Source organism: Kwoniella europaea, chromosome 2, assembly GCF_036810445.1.
Source record: "Kwoniella europaea PYCC6329 chromosome 2, complete sequence".
NCBI lineage: Eukaryota > Fungi > Basidiomycota > Tremellomycetes > Tremellales > Cryptococcaceae > Kwoniella > Kwoniella europaea.
The window spans coordinates 3970267-3989978 of record NC_089488.1 but is presented as its reverse complement, the minus strand read 5'-3'; the positions used below and the strand labels follow the sequence as shown (position 1 = coordinate 3989978).

Genomic DNA, 19712 nt, shown 5'->3' with positions numbered 1-19712 from the left:
TGCTGTGATTCTCTGTCGGCAGGGAGAACGGCCGGACCCACGAATAGCGGCTGGAACAATTCATATACGTAGATTGACGACACCTTGCGATTTTTGTTTTCCCACAGCGGGAATCTGTTCGGCTATCTCTGACTAACGTCAATCGATTGTCCAGTAATTTCTGCATGATGTTGTATCAACCGTAGCACTGCATCAATTTCCAAAGCGTGATTTCCGTCCGCAACGCGAATTACCTAATTACGATTGCACTTTAAATACCCCGCAATGGAGTTTTATAATGCCGCTAATGAGGGACTGGGGCGCCAGATGCGGCGATATCGTTGATCATTGGGTCTGCAGTGTGAACCTGTTGATTCGCAAGATGATGTGTTCTTGCATAAAACTGGACATGTGGAAGGTAACTATAGTTTTCCATCATGGTTGCTCTCTTTCAAACCCAACTTGAGAAGGTCTAAATTTTCCATCATGGTACAAGCAGCAGATCTGAAGAACGAATTGCGAATCCATATGTGAGTCTAATGGTCATGGAACAGCGTGCAGAAAGACGAAATTTCAACACCACTGTCGTATGAGCTGACCCGAGTGTGTGTAGTGTCGGAGCTGGCATGGGTGGAATGGGCTGTGCTTTAGCTCTAGCCAAGCAAGGATTCACAAACCTTCACGTGTGGGAATCCGCTAGGGAGATTGGGGAAGTAGGAGCCGGTATCAATATCACCCCTAATCTCTCGAGAATTCTCGATCAGTGGGGAGTGCTTGACATAGCACGGTCAGAAGCAGTAGCACTTGATGGTGCAAGTGTGTTGAGTGAGTCAATCGAAAATCTCAGCCTACAGACCAAAGCTGACTTAGAGCCCAGATTGTGCAAAGGATGAAGTGTTGACTAGTGTGGATTTCCAATACATCGAGAAAGAATTCGGTTATCCATTCTATGTGAGATGGAATGGTTGAATGCCTTGTGAAGCCTCTCATTGACGACCTTGATTGATTACTCCTATAGGTGGTTCACAGATCGGCGTTACAAAAGAGCTTAGTGACTGGCGCAACACGTTCTGGGGTAGTAAAGCTTCATCTCGGTCACCTAGTCACGGATTGGGACTTTGAAAATAGTAGATTTCGGGTGAAAGAGAGAGCTACGGAATCTTCCAAAGAGCGGCTGGACAACGGAGCAACTGGCGGAGCGTCACTGGCGGAAGGCAAGTGGATAGAAGCGGATATCATCTTGGCAGCAGATGGGGTCAAGAGTAAAGCCAGAACAGCCATGTTGGCGAGAATCGGGGAAGCGGATCACGGTGAGCTGAACACGTGTGATTATCGATGAATGCGTTTGACCATTCAAGAGAACTATAGTCGAAGACACTGGTCAAGCTGCCTATCGGATTATAGTCAAGCGATCCATGATCAATGAAGATCCGGAATTGTTGCCCTTCTTCACCGGTTCGCACTCTTACCGATGGATAGGCGAGAAGAGACACATCATTGTAAGTGTGCTTACGTGTCCGTGGCTGAGGAAAGGCGCTCATCGCTTTGCTTAGGCTTACCCAATTGCATCCCACGATCTATTCAACATGTCGTCGGCTCATCCTGACCGACGTTTCGTTGAAGCCGACACATGGACTGCTTCGGGTTCGAAACAAGAAATGCTAGACATGTTCTCAGACTTCTGTCCTCGTGTCCAAAAATTGTTGAAGCTTGTCCCGGAGGGTGATGTGTTAGAGTGGAAACTGAGAGTACATGCGCCCCTCTCTCATTGGGTGGATGGAAACACGGCTTTGGTCGGTGATGCCTGTCATCCGACTTTACCACATTTAGCCCAAGGTGCCGCTCAAGCGGTCGAAGACGCGGCGGTATTGGGGGTAGTTTTGGGCAAGATCAAGTCTAAGGACGACATCCACAGAGCGTTAATGGTATATCAGGTCAGTGGCTCTCCTTTGGGATCTCACCTCTATCATCTCGTTCAATCTAAGCTTATAATCCAATGTCTAACAGGCTCTTCGAAAACCTCGAGCAGATTGGGCTGTTCTGACCGCCGCTGCTAATGGTAAAGGCCTGCATCTGAGCAGTGGTGAAGCACAAGAAAAACGAGATGCAGCATTCAAAGCTGCCAAGAAGGAAGGGGGTGAGAACCCGGATAAGGCGATCGATCAGTGAGTTGCCTGGCTACAGTTCACAACCCTTATATTCACATTTGCAGCTCAGGGTAAACACTGATCTCGTCTTGCTCACCAGGACAACACAAAGAATTTTGTACGCTCATGATTGTGCTAAAGACGCAGATGAGAGGTTTGATGAACTCTTCAAGGCAGTAGTGTAGTTGTGCGGTCAGTCAAAGCTGTCTTAATGATGTTGTTCTCTTAATCTCGAGTCGGATAAGAAACGTATCTTCTTAACAATGCATCAAACGATTTCCTTTACCGACCCTTTCAGTTGTTCAGCGAATGCATAATGTCCTTATCATTTTTTGATGCGAAGCCGCTTTGTCAACAAGCCGTCCGAGGTTGGCAATGGCTCCATTCAGAGCAAGCGGAAGAATAGCTAGGTTTGCAGACCTATCGGTGTGAGCTCAAGTCCGAGACTTCCAATCTGTACACAGTTGAATCGCACGAAATTGGTGTATACAAGTCTCCAGAGGCCAAGTGATCATTGATTCCATGATCAATCCTGCTATTCTTTGCTTTTGACATGGATTTTACAGTGTTCGTCAAGACTCTCGCCGTGAGTATCGAGCTTTAAGCAGGTCACTTCATGGTCTGTAAGGTGAGCTGCATGCAAATGAACTCGGGCAGCTTTGGCTTTGGGGTACACCGTGCACGAAGAGAGCCACAGTGTATTGACTGGAAGCCCCAAATCCAAGACAAGGACATAATGTGGCAGAACCCCGTGATCGGATGAACATGAGATACCGCAACACCGCTTGTGGTCTCCTGCGGGGATTTGCGGGGACTTCCTCGCGCTCCACATTCCCCCAATGGAGCTCCATACTCGAGAGTCCTGCGAGAATGACAAGAAGGACAGAATACCGATCAGCGTCGCATGTCTTTTATATGGCATTACGATTGCAACCAGCTGACTGTGCATGATTGATAACCGCAGTGCAAATACCTTCAGATCACCGCATATGTAGCTTTATGTCTGATGCTTTTGCTTTCGCGGATCTCTGAACTAGGTAGTTGTAATACTTCATAAAGAGCCCCAGAGACCTCAGGAGAACCTTTTGAATCCTTCATCTAACCGTCGCACCATGTCGAATCATATTGAAGCTAGTGTCGAATCTGGATCGCGGGGGGACCACTCTGGGTACTCTTACCGAGATGGCAAGGATCCCAGTCTTCCGCCCGATCATCCCATCAATGCACTGGGTAAATGGAGAAAGTTCTTCATTCTGATAACACTCAGTTACAGTGGTTTCCTCGCCAACTTCAGGTGAGTCTTTCTCTTCACCATCAGCATGCGAAAGAGATTGACCGTTCTTCAATGATTTAGTGTTGCGATCATTCAAGTGGCATTCCCGTGAGACTATTTTCCCCCTTTTGTCATCGAAAGATAGCCTAGGCTAACTGGCAATTCATCATATAGAACTTTAGGCAAAGCCTTTGGAGTGTCTCCTGGCAAAATCCCTAACACTATTGGTTATAACCTTCTGGGTGTGGCTGTAGGGCCTTTGTTTTGGAATCCACTATCAAAGGTAGCTATACATCTTGTTCACTGGTCACCGAAATTTACTGATGATCAAATTTCAATATACAGACCATAGGCAGAAGACCAGTGTATCTTCTTGGCTCCACGCTCTTCATACCATGCGTCATCTGGATGGCCGTCTCGAATTCATATACCGTCTTTGCCGTTGCTAGGGTCTTCGCTGGTATCACCTCCGCATTCTCTCAAACTGTGCCTCCTGCTACAGTGGGAGATATATTCGTAAAAGAGGTCCGAGGGTCCAAAATGTCCATGTTCGCTGTGGCTGTCGTTATAGCTCCTGCTATCGGACCGATCTTCTGCGGACTGATCGTCGAGAACACAACCTGGAGAGTCCTCTTCTGGCTTATCTTGGGTCTGGCTGTAGTGCAATTGGCCGCTTTCTTCTTCATAGTGCCCGAAACGCTCTGGATCGAATCTGAAGACACACCTATGGCAGTCGCTCCTGTCCAGTCTGGGTCAGATCTCCAACAGGTGTCTTCAAACAACAATGATCATGATGTCAAGGCCATTGCTGAGCATGTCGAAGACACGCTCCAGAGCCCTGGCGTACGACAAGGGCACGTAGGTGCCGCTTGGATGCCATGGAAAAGACCAGGAGAATTCTTGGCGATATCTCTTTCACCTATTCTAATGGTAAGTATGATCACCTCCTGTTCCTGACGTATACGGTGCTGACAGGATTTTGAACAGGCCAGGTACTTGACTATTGTCATCCCATCTATCTACTATGGATCCATATTTGCGTGGTCTGTCGGAATAACCATTGTAATGCCGCAAAAATTCGAAGCGCCCCCTTACAATTTTGCTGTCATCCCCCTGGGTGCTGCATTCTTAGCATTTGGTCTTGGAGGAGTTTTAGGTAAATGGTCTGGCGGGATTGTAGGAGACAAGGTCGTATCATATATGGCGAAGAGAAAAGGTCACCGAGAGCCCGAACATCGTCTCTGGGCACTTGTTAGTGTCCATGATCATACTGCGACGACAGAATGAAGAAATCTGGCTGACAGATTTGATCCCTCAGCTCCCGATCCTTCCCTTCATGTTCGTCGGATGCCTCATTGTAGGCCTAGTAGTGAAACTACAACTCCATTGGATTGCCTATCTCTTTGGTGGTGGACTATTTTTCTTCTGTCTTTCCGCTGCTACTGGGTTGTTGCAAACGGTGAGTCACATGCGATAGATCTAAGGAACATAGTTGAATCGTGTGAATCTCTTTCAGTACGTCCTTGAAGGCTACCTCTCCCGATCAATGGACACCCAAGCTGTGTTTGTTTTCTTCAAGTCTATTTGGGGATTCGCAATTGCATTCTTCGTGTATGATTGGGGAGAGGAGCACGGTTTCCTATCTGAATACATCATTCAGGGTGCTCTGGCATCGGGCGTAGGTGCCATACTATGTGCCATTCTTATCCTCAAAGGTAGATCGATCCGCAAGTGGCAGGGCATGCCGATGGCTAGCAATTAGGCTCACTCAATTTTTTGACTTTTCACTTAATCGCCGTTGTGAATCCTGTGCAGGAGGTCTTGGATTTGCGATTTGACTTTTGTGTTCCTCGAAAGTATGACAACGAAGTGTATATAAAGTGATCTCGAACATGACTTTGGACTCGAATTGAATTATGCATTATATTCATGTTTGATTCCTACCACACATCGTTCCGATATCATAATATCTGAGTAGACATGTGAGGCGCATGCCATGTGGGTAAAGGACATTCGAAGGGGGTTCGTCGATCCTGGTACTTCCAGCACCGAAACACCGGGCTCGAAAGTGTCTTGAGACATGAAACGCATCAGGTGGATCGAATCAGAGAACATTGATTGATATCTTAGGTGGCTCATAATGTATGCATGTGTCCATGATTTCCTGCTTTTATCATCTATTCCATCTCATGGCCCATCGAATATCAAGAACATCCATGAATGCTTTTTCACTGCAAGCTTATCTACGTGCTTTGACTGCCATTCCTTATTATCGAGATTGAATACTGCTGGCACAACTGCACTGGGCGTTTCAAAAGTGTTCTATTCAGGTTGCAGGGTGAGCTTAGACTGCACGACATGTATAAGGATACTTGCACGTACCACTGCTGCTAGATCATCACTGTATATCTCATGCAATTGAACTTTCTCTATATCTGCATCATGCATCAGCGGACCATCAAATATGGTTTGGTTCATCCTCAACTCACTGAACCCAGAAAATCCAATCTTCACTTCCCAGTCCGCCGTCGGGTGTCTGTTCAGTATACTCAACCGTATACTGCACCCATTGGACGTCTTGACCATCACCGCCACGCTATCGATGTATGATGGCCTGTATTCGCCTTGTTGGATGTAGACGGGATAGGTTGGACCAGTGCTGTGGACTGTCAGTGTCTCAGACCTTCACCTTCCAACTTTGGTACGTCGAGGACTCACTAAACGTCAGGAAATGAAGGCAATTGCAGTAGATGTCCATTCTTCATGTACTTGCTGAAGAGCGCAAGGGGATAGTAGAGAGTTTGTCGAAGGATCCCATCCGGTCGGGTCATGAGAGGTGAGATCTACCTGCTGCTCAGCTCTTTCCCTTTCCTTCCATCGCAAACGACTTACCACGTTCACAGATTGAGCTAAACATGCTATACCTATGTCCTTGTGCTTCCTCACCAGGACATTCAACCATGCACAGAACCCTAGCATGTCGGTGTAATCATAAGTCTGCTCCAACCCATTAGTCCCTCGAGCTTTCACATCATCCCAAACGTTCCACTGGTATACATCAATCAGCTCGGTCTCCCTTCCTCACGACCGGAATGTCACTCACCTCGTCGAAACATATCTTCATGTCTTTCCCAGGCATACGCTCCAATGCCCTGCCAATGTTCGCCATGTCTATCAGGGATTTGCACACATCAATGTGCTTTTCTGCAGCCTGTCTTGCTGGTCAGACGTCATTTCGATTGATCTCTAAATGGTCACTCACAGCCGCTCCAAACACATTCTTTTCGTATTCAAGTCCTGGGGCACTTGACATCTTATCGTGTCCAAGCATAGTGCTGTCTCGTCTCAGCTCACGATTGTGCTTTATCACACTCACTAGTAATGAATCGAGTGCATATCCGCCAAAGGCAACAGCGCCTGTATTACCTCTCTGTCCCACTCGGAAGCGCCCTAAGAAAAGTCAGCTCCGTCGATCCATACATACCACTGGCACTCACAGTCTCTCCGCAAGAGACAAGCTGTATTGTCGGATCGACCAATTTAAGAGCATGTGCCCATCGTCTGGCTTTCCTTGCATAATCCGATGGAAGCATATTGCCGACCTGCCAAGGTCCCCACACTGATGACACAGTCTGTCAGCAGTCACCAGGCATCACCAAGAGGACACTTACTCTCATTACCCAAGCCCCAGTATTTCACGGCATGTGGTTCTTTCCGTCCGGTATTCTTTCTCCGCAGCTCGGCCCAGCTTCCGTCGTATGCTTCAGTACGCAAAACCACTTGGGATTCGAAGCCGAAGACTTACTGGGTGTCCCCGGTACCATTGCAATATTCCAACCATGCTAAAGCTTCTTCCAGCGTCCCAGTGCCCACTACCAATCATGAATTAACGGTTTTACGTCTTCCACTGCCAGACAGACTCACTGTTTAGGCAAATATATGGTTCGCATTCAAGCCCTCGGCAGTAGTCGATAAACTCGTCTGTACCAAAACTGAAGACCTGTCAGTTATCACATCGAGCCTCCCTACCACAGGTTCAGACGCAACTCACATGTTGGATTCATCGCTCAACCAAGCCAACTCTATCCTCTTTGGTCTTTGACTGATCGGGCCAATCCCATCTTGCCAATGGTAATTCGACACGAAGTTACCTTTGAGGTATGTGAGTTCGTCTTTCCCACTCCTCCGTGCACCGAAAGAGCTCACCTCCCGGCCATCGCATCATAGGTATCTGCAATTCCCCATCCTTCGCTAGACAACCCATCACATCTTTCCTCCAGCCCAGTCTACCTTTAGTCGCTAAATCCCCAATGTCTTGCGGGAGGAGCAGGTCTTTGGGACTGGGATGCTTTGGGCTGTCCACAATCCCACCATAGATACATCTGCCCAGGTGCTCCAGGAATCCCGAATATAGCTTGTCCGTTATCGGTTGTTCAGCAGGATGTACCAATCTGTCAACGTCGAGATGAAGACGCGCAGGGCGTAGTCTAGTTGGATGGCCTGGCTCAGCGGAGAAGGCGATCCGACTTTGTTGTTGTTCCAGAGCTTGAAGCACAGTCACGTGTTGACTATAGACCGCCATCGTTGGACTGCTTTTCTCGACTCAAGAAAGAAGATAACAAGGATGATTAATGAACGACATCTATATCATTCTCATTGGCGTGCTTTCGCCGGGTAATTGAAAACATCTGCTGCCGAATTTCGGAACATCATTCTGACATTTGGAAGAGCGGAAAGGGTGATTAGGTTTGAAAAGGGCCTACTCTAACATAATCATGGGATGGTACAGAGCAAGTCATGTCCCACGCTCTGCTGATCAATCTCGCTTTAACATGTATCTCCTGTAATCGAAAAGCATGTGGTGATTCCGCGTGCGGTCCGGAGCGGTAAATGGGTTCAAAGGCACGTCGGACCGATATGACGTCGGCGTCCACTTCGTCTGAGGTCGACTCGCGCGTAAAACCTCTATCCGCGAGTCAACATTACGGCAACAATAGTTATACCGGCTAAGCCATCACATGATGAAATAGCGAAAGTGGACGGATAGTTCTTGCGAAAAGTTCGGAAAGAAGAAGAAGTACTCAACGACGATGGAAATTCCTAAAGATATATATGGACCTCCAACTGGAGTCCCAAGTCGCCCCGTTGGTTCCTCGATCATCCCACACTGTGTCCTTCAAGAAACAACTCCAGGCGAAACGCACACAAAACACCATGGCGATACCACCGAAGATCTACACATTCCTGTGTGCTTGTTTTGCAGCGTGAGTCGAACACAAGGACAAGGCGGAAAATTGTATTTACTGAGCCTTCTCAACAGCATGGGCGCGATGCTCTATGGATATGACTTGGGTGTCATCTCATATGTGATCGTCGCACCGAACTTCCTCACCACCATCGACACCACCGACGATGATTACATTGGTTTTATTGTCTCCTCCATGCTGCTTGGGTGAGCGACGGCAGCAATCCTAGGATGAAATATGCAGAGTCTGATCGATTACTTGCAGTGCCTTTGCTGGAAGTATCCCTGCTTCACTCATTGCCGACCGTTTCAGTCGTAGAATGGCCAGTAAGTTGATATGATACGAACTTTCCACAGGCATAGTGGTGCTGATATGCATGGAAGTTACCGTCGCCGGGGGCGTATTCATTCTCGGAGGTATCTTGCAAACCGCGACGCAGGATAAAGAGACTATGTTCGCCGGAAGGTTCTTTGCGGGAATTGGTATCGGTATGCTGGTAGGTCTTCCGATTTAATTTGAAAAAATCGATGACTGAGGTTGTGTGTTAGGGTGTGTTGGCTCCGCGTAAGTATTGATCTGTGTAAGCCGTCGTAGCAAGTGGTCTAACCTTTGTTCTCCCATCGTATAAGTATATCAGTCCGAAATCGGTATGTAATTCGACCACCTGCTCGCATTGTCAAGCTGCAGCTAATGCTTCATGTCAGCCCATCCATCGAAGCGAGGTATGCTCACCGCAACTTTCCAATTCTTCTTGGGTATCGGCGCTATCGTGGCCGGTTGGATAGCCTATGGTGTTCAACAGACTCATCCTAACGACCCCATTGCTTGGCGATTACCTGTGAGTGAACGAACAGGCGTCTACCAGCATCAGCTCACAAGCATTCAAGCTTGGATTTCAAATGCTACCTGCGGTACCGCTGCTGCTATTGTCCTTCTTGCTCCCCGAATCACCAAGGTGCGTTTTGCGAGTGGCGTGTGAGATTGTACACGCTGACATCCTCACAGATGGCTGATGATCAAAGGTCGAGAAGAGGATGCGTTGCGTACTTTAGCCAGGCTCCACGCCCGAGGCAATCAAAATGATGCTTTCGTCCTTGGAGAATGGCATTCTATGAAGCAAAAAGTCGGGGAGGAAGCTCAAACCGATCAGTCATGGGGTCTGGTAGGGTGACTTCTAAGTCTCTTCAGATGACACCTTGCTAATTCATGCCAGTTAGATCTTCAAGGATCGTACCAATTTACGAAAAGTCCTGTATGGTATCATCCTCCAGTTCTCGGTGCAGATGACTGGTGTGTCTGCTATCCAGTATTACGCTGCGTGAGTGCTTTCATTCACCCATTAGTATTTCAGACACTGATCACCGCTTGTAGTACCGTTTACAAATCCGTTGGGTTCTCACAAAGCACCTCTCTGTTGATCAACTCCCTCAACAACATCAACGCCTTGTTCGGAGAGCTCGCTTGTATCCTGCTAGTTGACAAAGTGGGACGACGATTCCCGTTGATTGCGGGCAACATGCTGGCTGGTACCTGTTTCGCTATTGCCACGTACGTCACCAGTCTTCCGTACATCGGCCTTTCAGCTCACGAGAGTCATCAGTGCACTTGCAAAACAGTTCGCTGAAGGGGGTGGTAATCGAGGTCAAGGTATCGGTTTCGTATCCGTGCTGTTTATCTATAACTTCGTTTTCTCGGCTTGTATCGGACCGCTTTCTTGGGTTTAGTGAGTGTTCAGACACTACTTATCGTCTTGACTTCTCGCTTATTGTTGGCCCCCAAAAGTCCCGTCGAGATATTCAACACCGCTGTTCGAGGTAAAGCCACCGCGCTCACTTGCATGGCTGCTTGGATCTCGAACTTTATGATCGGACAGGTTTCACCCAAGGCGTGGTCCAACATCGGTATGTGACAAAGCTGTGGTAGTCGTGACACCGCTAATCTCAACACATGCAGGATGGAAATACTATCTGGTCTTCACTGTCTGCGGATTCACCAATGCCCTAACCTTCTATATTCTCTTTCCCGAGACGAAGGGGAGAACTCTTGAAGAGATGGACACGTACTTCCGAGAAACCCATTGGTTCGTTCCGGGCGCGAAGGTCCCTTCTATCTCTTCGACGGACCGGGAAGTTCAATTAGCGCAAGGTGAGTATCATTCCCCCACAAAAGGGTTTGCTGTTGACCAGAGTACAGAGGGCGTCTCTCAAGAGCACGGTCTTCCATCCGAAGATACCGAGAAAGGCTTAAAGGGTGGGGAATACCACCATCGAGAGGCTATCTAAGTGTTAACTACCTGAGCACCACGGCTGGAATCGAGAGGCCCCATGAAAAAATGGGTTGAAGTCGTTGCGGTGTAACTCATAAATTTCCTTTGACCAGAACGATGGACCGGCCTACATGCAGACGCCGGTCTGAGTTATATAACTTGATGTATACTGTTGTCTTCCGACGTGCGTGTCTTTTCGCGGACTCTGTACCAGATTCGGGATACCGTGCAAACACATAAGTGGGTTCTGGGTTGTCCAGACTTAACATTGCATCTTAGCCTTCCGAAGCTTATCAAGATTATACAGCATACCAAAGAAATATCTACTGTGCGTATCTCCTATCCAGTATGAAATCAGAATTGCGCCGCTTTGATAGGAACACCTGTCGAATCGGAGGCGTGATCTGCCAGCACGACAGCTCTCTTCTTCCCAAACCTCACGAATCCACAGACATATGCAGCCGCGGCGAGAGATGCGATTACGACGATCGTCACGGCGGCGCCGATACCTCCTCCAGCGGCGGCAGATAAGCCGGAGTTTTGCGAGACAGCCTCTGTTGCCCCGGGTGTTGAGGATTCACTAGCGTTGTCGCTGGTAGAGCCGGATGACGTGGTTGCGGAAGTGGTACCGACCTGCATCGAATCCTCTGCGCTGGCTACTTGCAGAGATGAAGTGAGATTGCTACACATGTATTGCTCGGAGGGAGTGAAGCCTTCAGCGGAGACTAGATTGATATCGGCGCAGTAGTAATAATTGCTGGATACTCCCTCGAGCTGTGGAGCTACAGTCAGCAACACTCAGAGTCTTTCCATCTATGAGTTTACTCACGTTGTACATGATCATCAGGGTGACATCGTCACCAGCTTTCAAGCCAAATGAGGCAAAATCCGGTGCTGGTTGACAATAATGACCACTACCCAGCTCTGAGAGAGTGTCGGTGTACGTAGAGAACGCATGGAATCGCGTTGGATCCGTTTCGTTGGTCCACAAGATGTTCACAGTGTCGAGAAGTGTCTTTGAAGTCAACGAGATATCACCACCCGTCAGAGGGTAGTCCGCTCTGACTCCTGCTGGAGACCCACCACATGGTGCTGTGGTCGCCGTGGTGGCATTGAAGGTACGACCAGGAGGGAAGCTAAAGTTGATAGGGCTGGTATCGAAGTCCTATGAAGATACATGTCAGTACGCAGTCATGGATCTTCCTCATCAGAGACAACTCTCACGGTAATCGCGGCCCGACGATTGATACTGATGGCGAAGGCAGCAGAGATGGAAGTGGCTACCAAGAGAGACTGCGGCAGCATGTCGGATAAGTCAGCAGGGATTTGGTAGATTAGACTAATAGACAGACTACTCCAAATCCTAAAGGCTCACCTTATATGTTCGAAACGTTCCCATAATGATTTTTGGTCAGCTGAAGCTGTCATGGGAAAGTGCTCGATTCCTTCGGCCGGTTGAGTAACGCCACGGCTTTCTTCGTTGGGATGTCTGCCGACGATATCTGATAAGCATGCTTGTAGCCAGAAAGAGTCTGACGCAGTCCCAAGGCACCTGCTTGGAGCCTGCTGAGGTGGAATCAGAATCGGCCGCACATTATCAGATAAGATCCGGAGTCATGTACATTTTTTTCAGAAACAATTTACATGTTCATGTTCAGGTTTAGGCTTGGCGCTGGGTCCGGGACCGACGTGGTCGGCCGAGGCGCTAGATTGTCACTACAATTAACTCACTTGCTGCTTAACCCATATGGTTGGCTCGAAGAATGACAACCAGACTTGGAGGGTTAATGCCGTGCGCTTGCATTGGATGGGTACCGGCGCTCCTTTCAAGAAACTCCGGACAATGGTAGGATGTCTTGGGTTCGGTCGATAGCCCACGAAAGCTGTATACGAACTGTTTCTTGTCGCCTGCTGTGTTTGGAAACACTCTGGTCAGGGTCTGCATGAGATGGAATGAAGATGAAATCGTGCAAGCGATATTCTCAAGAGCTTGAACACGGATGTACATTGTCCAGGGTGTCTCCTCCAAGCAGCACGGTGATAGTTCAGGACGATAACGAAATGATGCTAGCTGGAATCGTTTTCGAGTAATGCCACGGCATTCGATCGGGTATCGCGCCATCCGATGTAGCAGTGATGCATATAAGTAAACAGCTTACTCATGTGATGCAACGTGTACATCAGCATCTATGCGTTCCCACTATCTTCCCTCTGCACTGGCATTGTGATATCCAGACCCGTATCATCTCAGCATGAGGCTGATCTGCTGCCTTACGTCTCTCTGTGTCCTCTGGGCTGCTCGGGGAGCATCTGCAGAAAGTGCACGCGACACAACACAGATCTCATGGAGCTCAAAACAGCCTGAAGGCTCGAGTCACCATCCTAAGAACCCGACAAGTATCTTCATTGACCATTGTGAGCTGGCATGAAACGTGTGGTCGATTCCTAGATTACTAATCTCCTGAAAACGCAGTCTCCGCTTCTCGCTCTGGCACAGACACGTACCTCCAAACACAAATAGCTGCTCTGTACTCAAATCACAGTGTCGTGACGACCGATGACATCTATTTTGACATCTTCCGCTTTGCTGCCGGGGATCCAGCGTCGATCGCAATCCGCGAGATAGATGATGTGGAGCCCATCAAGAGGACAGTGTTCGTGAAGCCGTCGCGAAGGAGGGAAGGAGAAGGGACAGTCGCAGAGAAAGCCGTGTTTGGAGGGTGGGAAGTTGCATGGAAGAACAAGGAATTCAAAGTGATCGTAGCAACGGTGAGATTTCGTCTCCGTATGACTCGTAATCGCCATGAGATCTGAACAGCATCACAGTGGGCGGAAGCATATCGTCAAGTCACCCAATGGCACATCATCACCGACGAACCGGATGCTGCTCGCCAATTTATACGTTCTTGTGCCAACTACTGCTCATCCTTTAGAGACGTTGTATGGGTATTCGAGCAAGGATCATGGCGCCCAGACAGAGGTTTATGGGAATCGGTGCAAAAAGTGAGTCATAGAATTTGTACGATTCATCTGCTAAGGGTCCTGTAGGCTTCATGGGAGGATGTCGTGCTTGAGGATCGTTTTAAAATCGCCCTTCAATCCGACTACCGCTCTTTCCTCAAGTCTGAGAAGATTTATAAAGATCTTGGTGTTCCCTGGAAAAGAGGGTTGATCTTTTTGGGGGTGAGTACTCATCTCTTCTCCGTGAGCACAGCCGTACTCGTCCTCTCCATCCTGATCATATACATACGTAGCCTCCAGGTAATGGCAAGACAATCAGTCTGAAAGCACTCATGAAAGAAGTGAACGTTCCAAGCCTTTATGTCAAATCATTCCATTGTGAGTTCTCAGTCGGTGTTGACTAGCTGCACGCTCATGTTGACGACACTACCAGCATGGGGAGGTGACGAGAAAGGTTAGTCAGGGGTCTGGTACATGTGACAACAGCTCCCTAACACCCAATACGTAGGAATCCGTGATATATTTAGTCGCGCTCGATCGGAAGCACCTTGCGTACTGGTGCTTGAGGACCTAGACTCTTTGATTACGGACCAAAATCGATCGTTCTTCTTGAATGAAGTCGATGGATTGGAAGATAACGACGGTCTTCTCTTGGTGAGTTGACCCATTCAGATAATGTCCATCTGCTGAGAGCTGCTAGATCGGTACCACCAATCACTTTGACCGGCTTGATCCTGCTTTGTCGAGTCGACCCTCCAGATTTGATCGAAAATAGTGCGTTGTCCGTAAATGGACATTGTGTTGAGACTGACTGGATCGTGGCATATCAGCACATTCCCGGATCCATCTCGAGCGCAACGTCGAGACTATGCTAAATGGTGGCAGGACAAGCTTCGAAGCAACAAGAAGATAGACTTTCCAGAATCACTGCTGGACGAGTTCGCCGATAAGACTGGCAATTTCTCTTTCGCCTACATGAAGGAAGCATTGTAAGTGGTACTAATCGCCAAGCAGAATTCGCTGACAGTATCACAGCGTTTCAGCCTTGTTGACTATTGCTGGTCGTAACGAGAACGACCCCAAGAAGCTGAATTTTCCGGCACTGCTGCTGGATCAAGTGCATCACCTACGTCACGAATTCGAGACTACAGAAGCTGTTTCTTCGTCGTCCTCGTCAGCTAACACAGCACAGACTCCGCAAAATGATGGTATGACAGGATATGGCTGGGATGCGATGCAGTGGGCTGCAGAGAGTATGATTTTCCAGATTCCTTGGATTGAATTAAAATCTCGTTGAAACTTCGAAGTCGTTTATCTGTATCATCTGTACACACGAGTTGTCATATAACTGGACATGGACAAGTGACTAGAATCTCTATTTACACCAGCATGTGGTAAGACTCAGCTTGCTACCTTACTGGAATTCCGATACAACGCGGAGACTGTTACGTGTTAGCAAGAGCAAAATTTCGTGATCCATATATTGGCTAATTGCACAGACCAAAGGCCGATTGCTCTTATCTCCTGTTCTCACTTAACTGCGACGCCCTGGCATGCAAAGAGTCGATTCAGATCTTCTGACTTCTCACAGAAATAAATATAAAAAATACCGAAAAGTTATATAGTTACATTTCGGTCAGAAAAACGGGGTTTCAGTCGGGGAAAAGATAAGCTTGTTTGCAATTCCTCATCTTGGTCTAACGGAAGAGGACTGGATCAAATCGTTGACAATAAACATAACATCTCACTCTCTCGACACGATTCCTCTCTGGAAAACAACGCTCTCAGTTGTCCTCGTTTAGCTCCCAATTCGGATCTAAATGCCGATGCAAACGCTCATTCGAGACCTCGAAACATTCCGGTAATCCCGTCTCGTCCCAGGTCGCTCCTTGAACCAGTTTAGCCAAAGCTGGAGCAGCAGTAAATATTCGAGCCTAAAGCATGCAAGTGAGATCGTTTATCCGGTTGAAGCCATTTACAAACTCACCATTCCATGACCATTATGACCACAACACATCCACTGGCCAGGCTTGCCTGGTACTGCCCCAATATAGGGTACTTGATCTGCACTCTGACCATGAATCAGCTTGATGTACGGTATGTCCGATATCAGTAGGACCCACTCTCGCGATGATACCACTCCAAGCGTAGTCATACAGCACTCTCGATCCTCTCTCTGGCTCATCCCTGAGGTAATTTAGCGACATTCCTCTGTTATTGTGACCCACCATTCGAATCCCTCTGTGCCCAAAGTCCGTACCGCTTCTGTAACGGGCTCAAAGTTGGTAAGAGTATCATCGATTCTCCTCCTCTGATCTTTCGCAACGTAGTCTAGCAGTTTATTCTGGTTTGGGGCTGCGCCACCGAATAATAATATGCCATCTGATGTCGGCCTCGCATTGATTGTATACATTCCGTCTGGGTATATGATTGCGTAGGAATTCTTCAGGGATCTCGAGCCTGCAAATGTGGACGGCGGAAGGACTTTGTTGCACCTACACAGAACACGTCAATGATGTAAGATATCCAAGAGAACATACTTCGACGTACATGTGCGGGCATGGGCGGATTGCGCCCCTCGTCTCGGGTAGCAAAGCCCCAGCATATGCATTGGTCGCATGCACAACCACTGGTGTACTGATATCACCACGTTCAGTGTGCACGGTCCACTTATTCGCGGATCCCGACACTTTCGTGACCGGGGTCCAAGTCTGGAGATTCAGTCCAAGATCCAAGGACTGCTGGTTGATATGTGCAACTGGGAACGATCTCAGCGGTCGTATGAGATAACAGCACATCCTGAAACTCACCAAGTTTCCAAGGATGTAAGCTCGAGGCATCCCATGCATACACCGCTTTTGCACCTTTGAGTCGAGAGATCTAAACGAGTGTGAGCTCGGCATTCGGGAATGCAGACTCACCTCTTCCGCTTTATCCTGGTCCGTGGTTACCTCTATCTTGGAGACATCTCCACCAGCTGCCTGGTAGTTCGAGAAGTTATTGGCAGCAACCTCCGCAACATCATCCGTCATCAACACGTCGAGCTATCAATGAAAGAAATATGTTAGACCCCGACCCTACAGCATGGAGGACCGATGCATGACATACGGTCTTTCCTACCCACAAGTCGCAATCTACATTATGCTTCTTGACGTATTCTACCAGTCCTTCCCACGTTCTCTGTTCATTTGATAGTATCTTTTGTAGTTCGCGTTAGAACCCTGATTCACGCGGAACGCATAAACTTACTTTCAAAGCTTGCTCGGCGCCAAAAGCCGTCTCATACTTGGTAAACCCTCTCCACTGATCAGGTTTGCAGTGTCCAGCATTCCTTCCGGTGGCTCCGGAACATAACTCTCGTGCTTCTAGCAGCACTACTGATTTGGGAGGATTGGGACTTTGTAGCAAGGACAATGCAGTCAAAGAGCCCGTAGCCTCGAGTGGTTTGGCTGGGGATGAGCTTTAGAACAACATGAGAGCAAGCAGTATCTGAATACTCACTCCAGATCCTATGATCACTACATCCGCTGTCTTCGGCAGCTCCTCTGTGGTTCGATGGTTCAGAAGAGGATTGTTCCTGACCGTCTGAAGCCAGAGTGATAGCGACATCCCCACCTCTACAGGTCTACCGGTTCTGGGTATCTGCTTTTCTAACTTGCTGCTTCGGCCGGTCCCTTCATCTCCCACGGGAGGAAGACTGCCTTGTAGATCTTTTACGTGCATTGTATCTATCTAGTGTGGTATACTGTAGTATCTATTATGCTGCAAAGGTGAGAAAGAAAAGTGAAGTACGATAAGGACAGTCTTCTTGAGGACTTGATGTCCCTTGATATCGCAATCACTGTTGAGTCCTCTTCCTTCTGGTCTTCGGGTAAATCCGATCGCACCATCGTACAACCCTCCATTGCCAGGCGGACAAACACCCGACGGCTGAAAAGCCTATATCATGCATCTTACAGGCTAAAAATAGCGCTGTTATCTTTGTTGATCAAGGCAAAGTAAGCAGCAACTACGTGATCCGATCGAAATGATGGTCTGCATGTAATGAAACATGATAATGATGATGTCGACGTATCACATTATCCCCATGCTCCACGGCTAAAGGCTAATCAAGATCGCTTGCTCATCGAACCTCTACTCAGCTTCCCTTAAACACCCGCCTTGGCACCATCATTACCCACAATATGTTTGACGCTTTGTGACCCACACAACGCAGCTGAGAGCTGCACCGACAAGCATCATGACACCTGAAAAGACTGCTGCTAGTCTGAATCCACCCACATCCTCATGCGCATCCACGATCGCTCCAGCAATTGGAGCTCCCACAAGGGCGAAGATTGAGGCTGAACCGAAGGTCAAGCCTAGCTTGGCGCCAATCTCTGGTAATTGAGACATCGAAGCGATACAGGGTGGGATTGCTGATAACCAGATACCCGAGAACATGCCGTAGATAACGCCAAAAGCGAGGAGACTCGCAACATTTTTAAGTGGGATCCACATTGCAAGTATAAAGATACCACAGAGTAGGGATGAAGTCGGAAGTATCAGAAGACTGTATCACATCGTGAGCTCAGCGTTGGTAGTATGACTCGTGAAAAGGCATACTCACGGAGTGAGGGAAGGAATGAAACCTGCGACCAGTCTACCCATCGTGGAACCGGCGTTCATGCAAGAAAGAGTGTAAAAGGCCATAGCCTCGGGAGCGCCGAGTGCAAGTGCATTGGTCGAAATATAGTAGAAGGGTACGAGGAAGCTAAGCCACAGTGTCAGCTTAAATGGCTATCAAAAGCCACCCAGCTTACCCAAAAAGGGTGAATGCGATAGAAACGATGGTCAAACTGAAATGCCAATCTGCGAAGAAGTGGAACATCGTGAACCAGGGAAGGGGTTTCCGTTTAGGCGCTCGTTTGTGGATCAGAGCGTTGGCAGCCGCTAACAATCCCAGTGAGATGAATCCGACTGCTCGAGTGCCCCATTGGAAACCTGGCATGGACAAATTCTCATCAATTCAGCCTCCTCAGGGTGTCCAGTATTCGTGACTTACCGATTCTAGGTGAGTCAAAGAACGCTCTGATGACGATCGGCCATATAACCCCACCAAGTCCTGATCCACTCATGGCAATGGCTGTAGCCATACCACGCTTCTTTGAGAACCACTGGGGAGGCAAGGAGACGCTAGGGTGAAACGTCATACTGCATCCGATTCCAAACAGAATTCCCTGTGCGAGTATGAATTGCCAATATTCTTTGCAGACTGGTTAGAAGTAGTCAGCGGTTTTCCACATACTTCGGCAAGTAGAGATAGAGCTTACGCGAAGTCATCATCAACGCCAGGACTATCAAGAAACTACCAGGTACAGTCAAAACGTGTGCACCATGGGAGTCGAGGATGCGTCCCACGAATAAGCCCTAGATACTGATTTAGCCTAATAGCGCTCTAGCAGGAGTTGTAGGACCACATACCCCGAAGAACAGAATGAAAAGCTGAAGTGTCCCAATCCAGGCAATCTGAGAAGGTGACTTGTGACCCAACAAGTTTGACTCGTAGTAGGCTTGAAAAACCCCGAAGCTGTTACCTGGTCGACCGAGAGAATAAATCATTATCCAAAGTACATCTTCTTGATATCATGCAATGATAGAGATCCCACTCACATAATCCGAATTGAACGAACAAAGCCATCCAGCAGCCAGCAACTGTTGACCATGCGGCGAACCCGCCATCTGGTGGGGGAGTCATCATGGAAGGGGGAGCAAAAGGTGAAGCCGCCACTTTAGGGGTAGTTGGTTTTTCGATTGCGGCTGATGCGATCATCATGCGTTGACCAGGTTTTCGGGAAGGT

At 48.2% G+C, this 19712-nt stretch overlaps 8 protein-coding genes across 8 annotated transcripts; 4 read left to right on the top strand and 4 right to left on the bottom strand.

Annotated features, from left to right (window-relative positions):
- Window positions 1-465: 465 nt before the first annotated feature.
- On the top strand, window positions 466-2311 carry V865_007844 (uncharacterized protein; the record flags this gene model as incomplete). Its single annotated transcript, XM_066231586.1, has 8 exons — window positions 466-509; window positions 593-804; window positions 857-930; window positions 998-1289; window positions 1348-1478; window positions 1533-1913; window positions 1987-2144; window positions 2227-2311. The coding sequence occupies 8 exons, from the start codon at window positions 466-468 to the stop codon at window positions 2309-2311; spliced, it is 1377 nt and encodes a 458-aa protein (XP_066087683.1).
- A 927-nt stretch (window positions 2312-3238) lies between these two features.
- On the top strand, window positions 3239-5161 carry V865_007843 (uncharacterized protein; the record flags this gene model as incomplete). Its single annotated transcript, XM_066231585.1, has 7 exons — window positions 3239-3420; window positions 3481-3507; window positions 3574-3682; window positions 3745-4329; window positions 4387-4650; window positions 4718-4858; window positions 4916-5161. The coding sequence occupies 7 exons, from the start codon at window positions 3239-3241 to the stop codon at window positions 5159-5161; spliced, it is 1554 nt and encodes a 517-aa protein (XP_066087682.1).
- Window positions 5162-5586: 425 nt separating this feature from the next.
- Window positions 5587-7981, bottom strand: V865_007842 (uncharacterized protein; the record flags this gene model as incomplete). The annotated part of the gene is made up of 14 exons (XM_066231584.1): window positions 5587-5721; window positions 5782-5834; window positions 5889-6058; window positions 6118-6242; window positions 6292-6447; window positions 6503-6610; window positions 6662-6704; window positions 6776-6849; window positions 6897-7018; window positions 7071-7147; window positions 7205-7271; window positions 7324-7391; window positions 7451-7550; window positions 7606-7981. 14 exons carry the CDS (start codon window positions 7979-7981, stop codon window positions 5587-5589), a joined length of 1674 nt encoding a protein of 557 aa, XP_066087681.1.
- A 632-nt stretch (window positions 7982-8613) lies between these two features.
- Window positions 8614-10927, top strand: V865_007841 (uncharacterized protein; the record flags this gene model as incomplete). Its single annotated transcript, XM_066231583.1, has 15 exons — window positions 8614-8663; window positions 8720-8851; window positions 8910-8971; window positions 9029-9141; window positions 9194-9209; window positions 9275-9292; window positions 9350-9483; window positions 9533-9600; window positions 9651-9807; window positions 9863-9963; window positions 10017-10193; window positions 10246-10368; window positions 10428-10546; window positions 10599-10790; window positions 10839-10927. 15 exons carry the CDS (start codon window positions 8614-8616, stop codon window positions 10925-10927), a joined length of 1551 nt encoding a protein of 516 aa, XP_066087680.1.
- A 338-nt stretch (window positions 10928-11265) lies between these two features.
- V865_007840 (uncharacterized protein) lies at window positions 11266-12216 on the bottom strand (the record flags this gene model as incomplete). Its single annotated transcript, XM_066231582.1, has 3 exons — window positions 11266-11685; window positions 11741-12076; window positions 12136-12216. The coding sequence occupies 3 exons, from the start codon at window positions 12214-12216 to the stop codon at window positions 11266-11268; spliced, it is 837 nt and encodes a 278-aa protein (XP_066087679.1).
- A 947-nt stretch (window positions 12217-13163) lies between these two features.
- On the top strand, window positions 13164-15169 carry V865_007839 (uncharacterized protein; the record flags this gene model as incomplete). The annotated part of the gene is made up of 10 exons (XM_066231581.1): window positions 13164-13326; window positions 13385-13680; window positions 13738-13914; window positions 13960-14094; window positions 14166-14250; window positions 14306-14326; window positions 14381-14526; window positions 14573-14646; window positions 14703-14861; window positions 14908-15169. 10 exons carry the CDS (start codon window positions 13164-13166, stop codon window positions 15167-15169), a joined length of 1518 nt encoding a protein of 505 aa, XP_066087678.1.
- Window positions 15170-15656: 487 nt separating this feature from the next.
- On the bottom strand, window positions 15657-17595 carry V865_007838 (uncharacterized protein; the record flags this gene model as incomplete). Its single annotated transcript, XM_066231580.1, has 10 exons — window positions 15657-15806; window positions 15860-15943; window positions 15996-16137; window positions 16284-16367; window positions 16423-16630; window positions 16683-16752; window positions 16794-16916; window positions 16981-17070; window positions 17122-17307; window positions 17374-17595. The coding sequence occupies 10 exons, from the start codon at window positions 17593-17595 to the stop codon at window positions 15657-15659; spliced, it is 1359 nt and encodes a 452-aa protein (XP_066087677.1).
- Window positions 17596-18020: 425 nt separating this feature from the next.
- Window positions 18021-19684, bottom strand: V865_007837 (uncharacterized protein; the record flags this gene model as incomplete). The annotated part of the gene is made up of 8 exons (XM_066231579.1): window positions 18021-18095; window positions 18154-18424; window positions 18482-18625; window positions 18675-18855; window positions 18917-19126; window positions 19185-19281; window positions 19336-19448; window positions 19525-19684. 8 exons carry the CDS (start codon window positions 19682-19684, stop codon window positions 18021-18023), a joined length of 1251 nt encoding a protein of 416 aa, XP_066087676.1.
- Window positions 19685-19712: the final 28 nt, after the last annotated feature.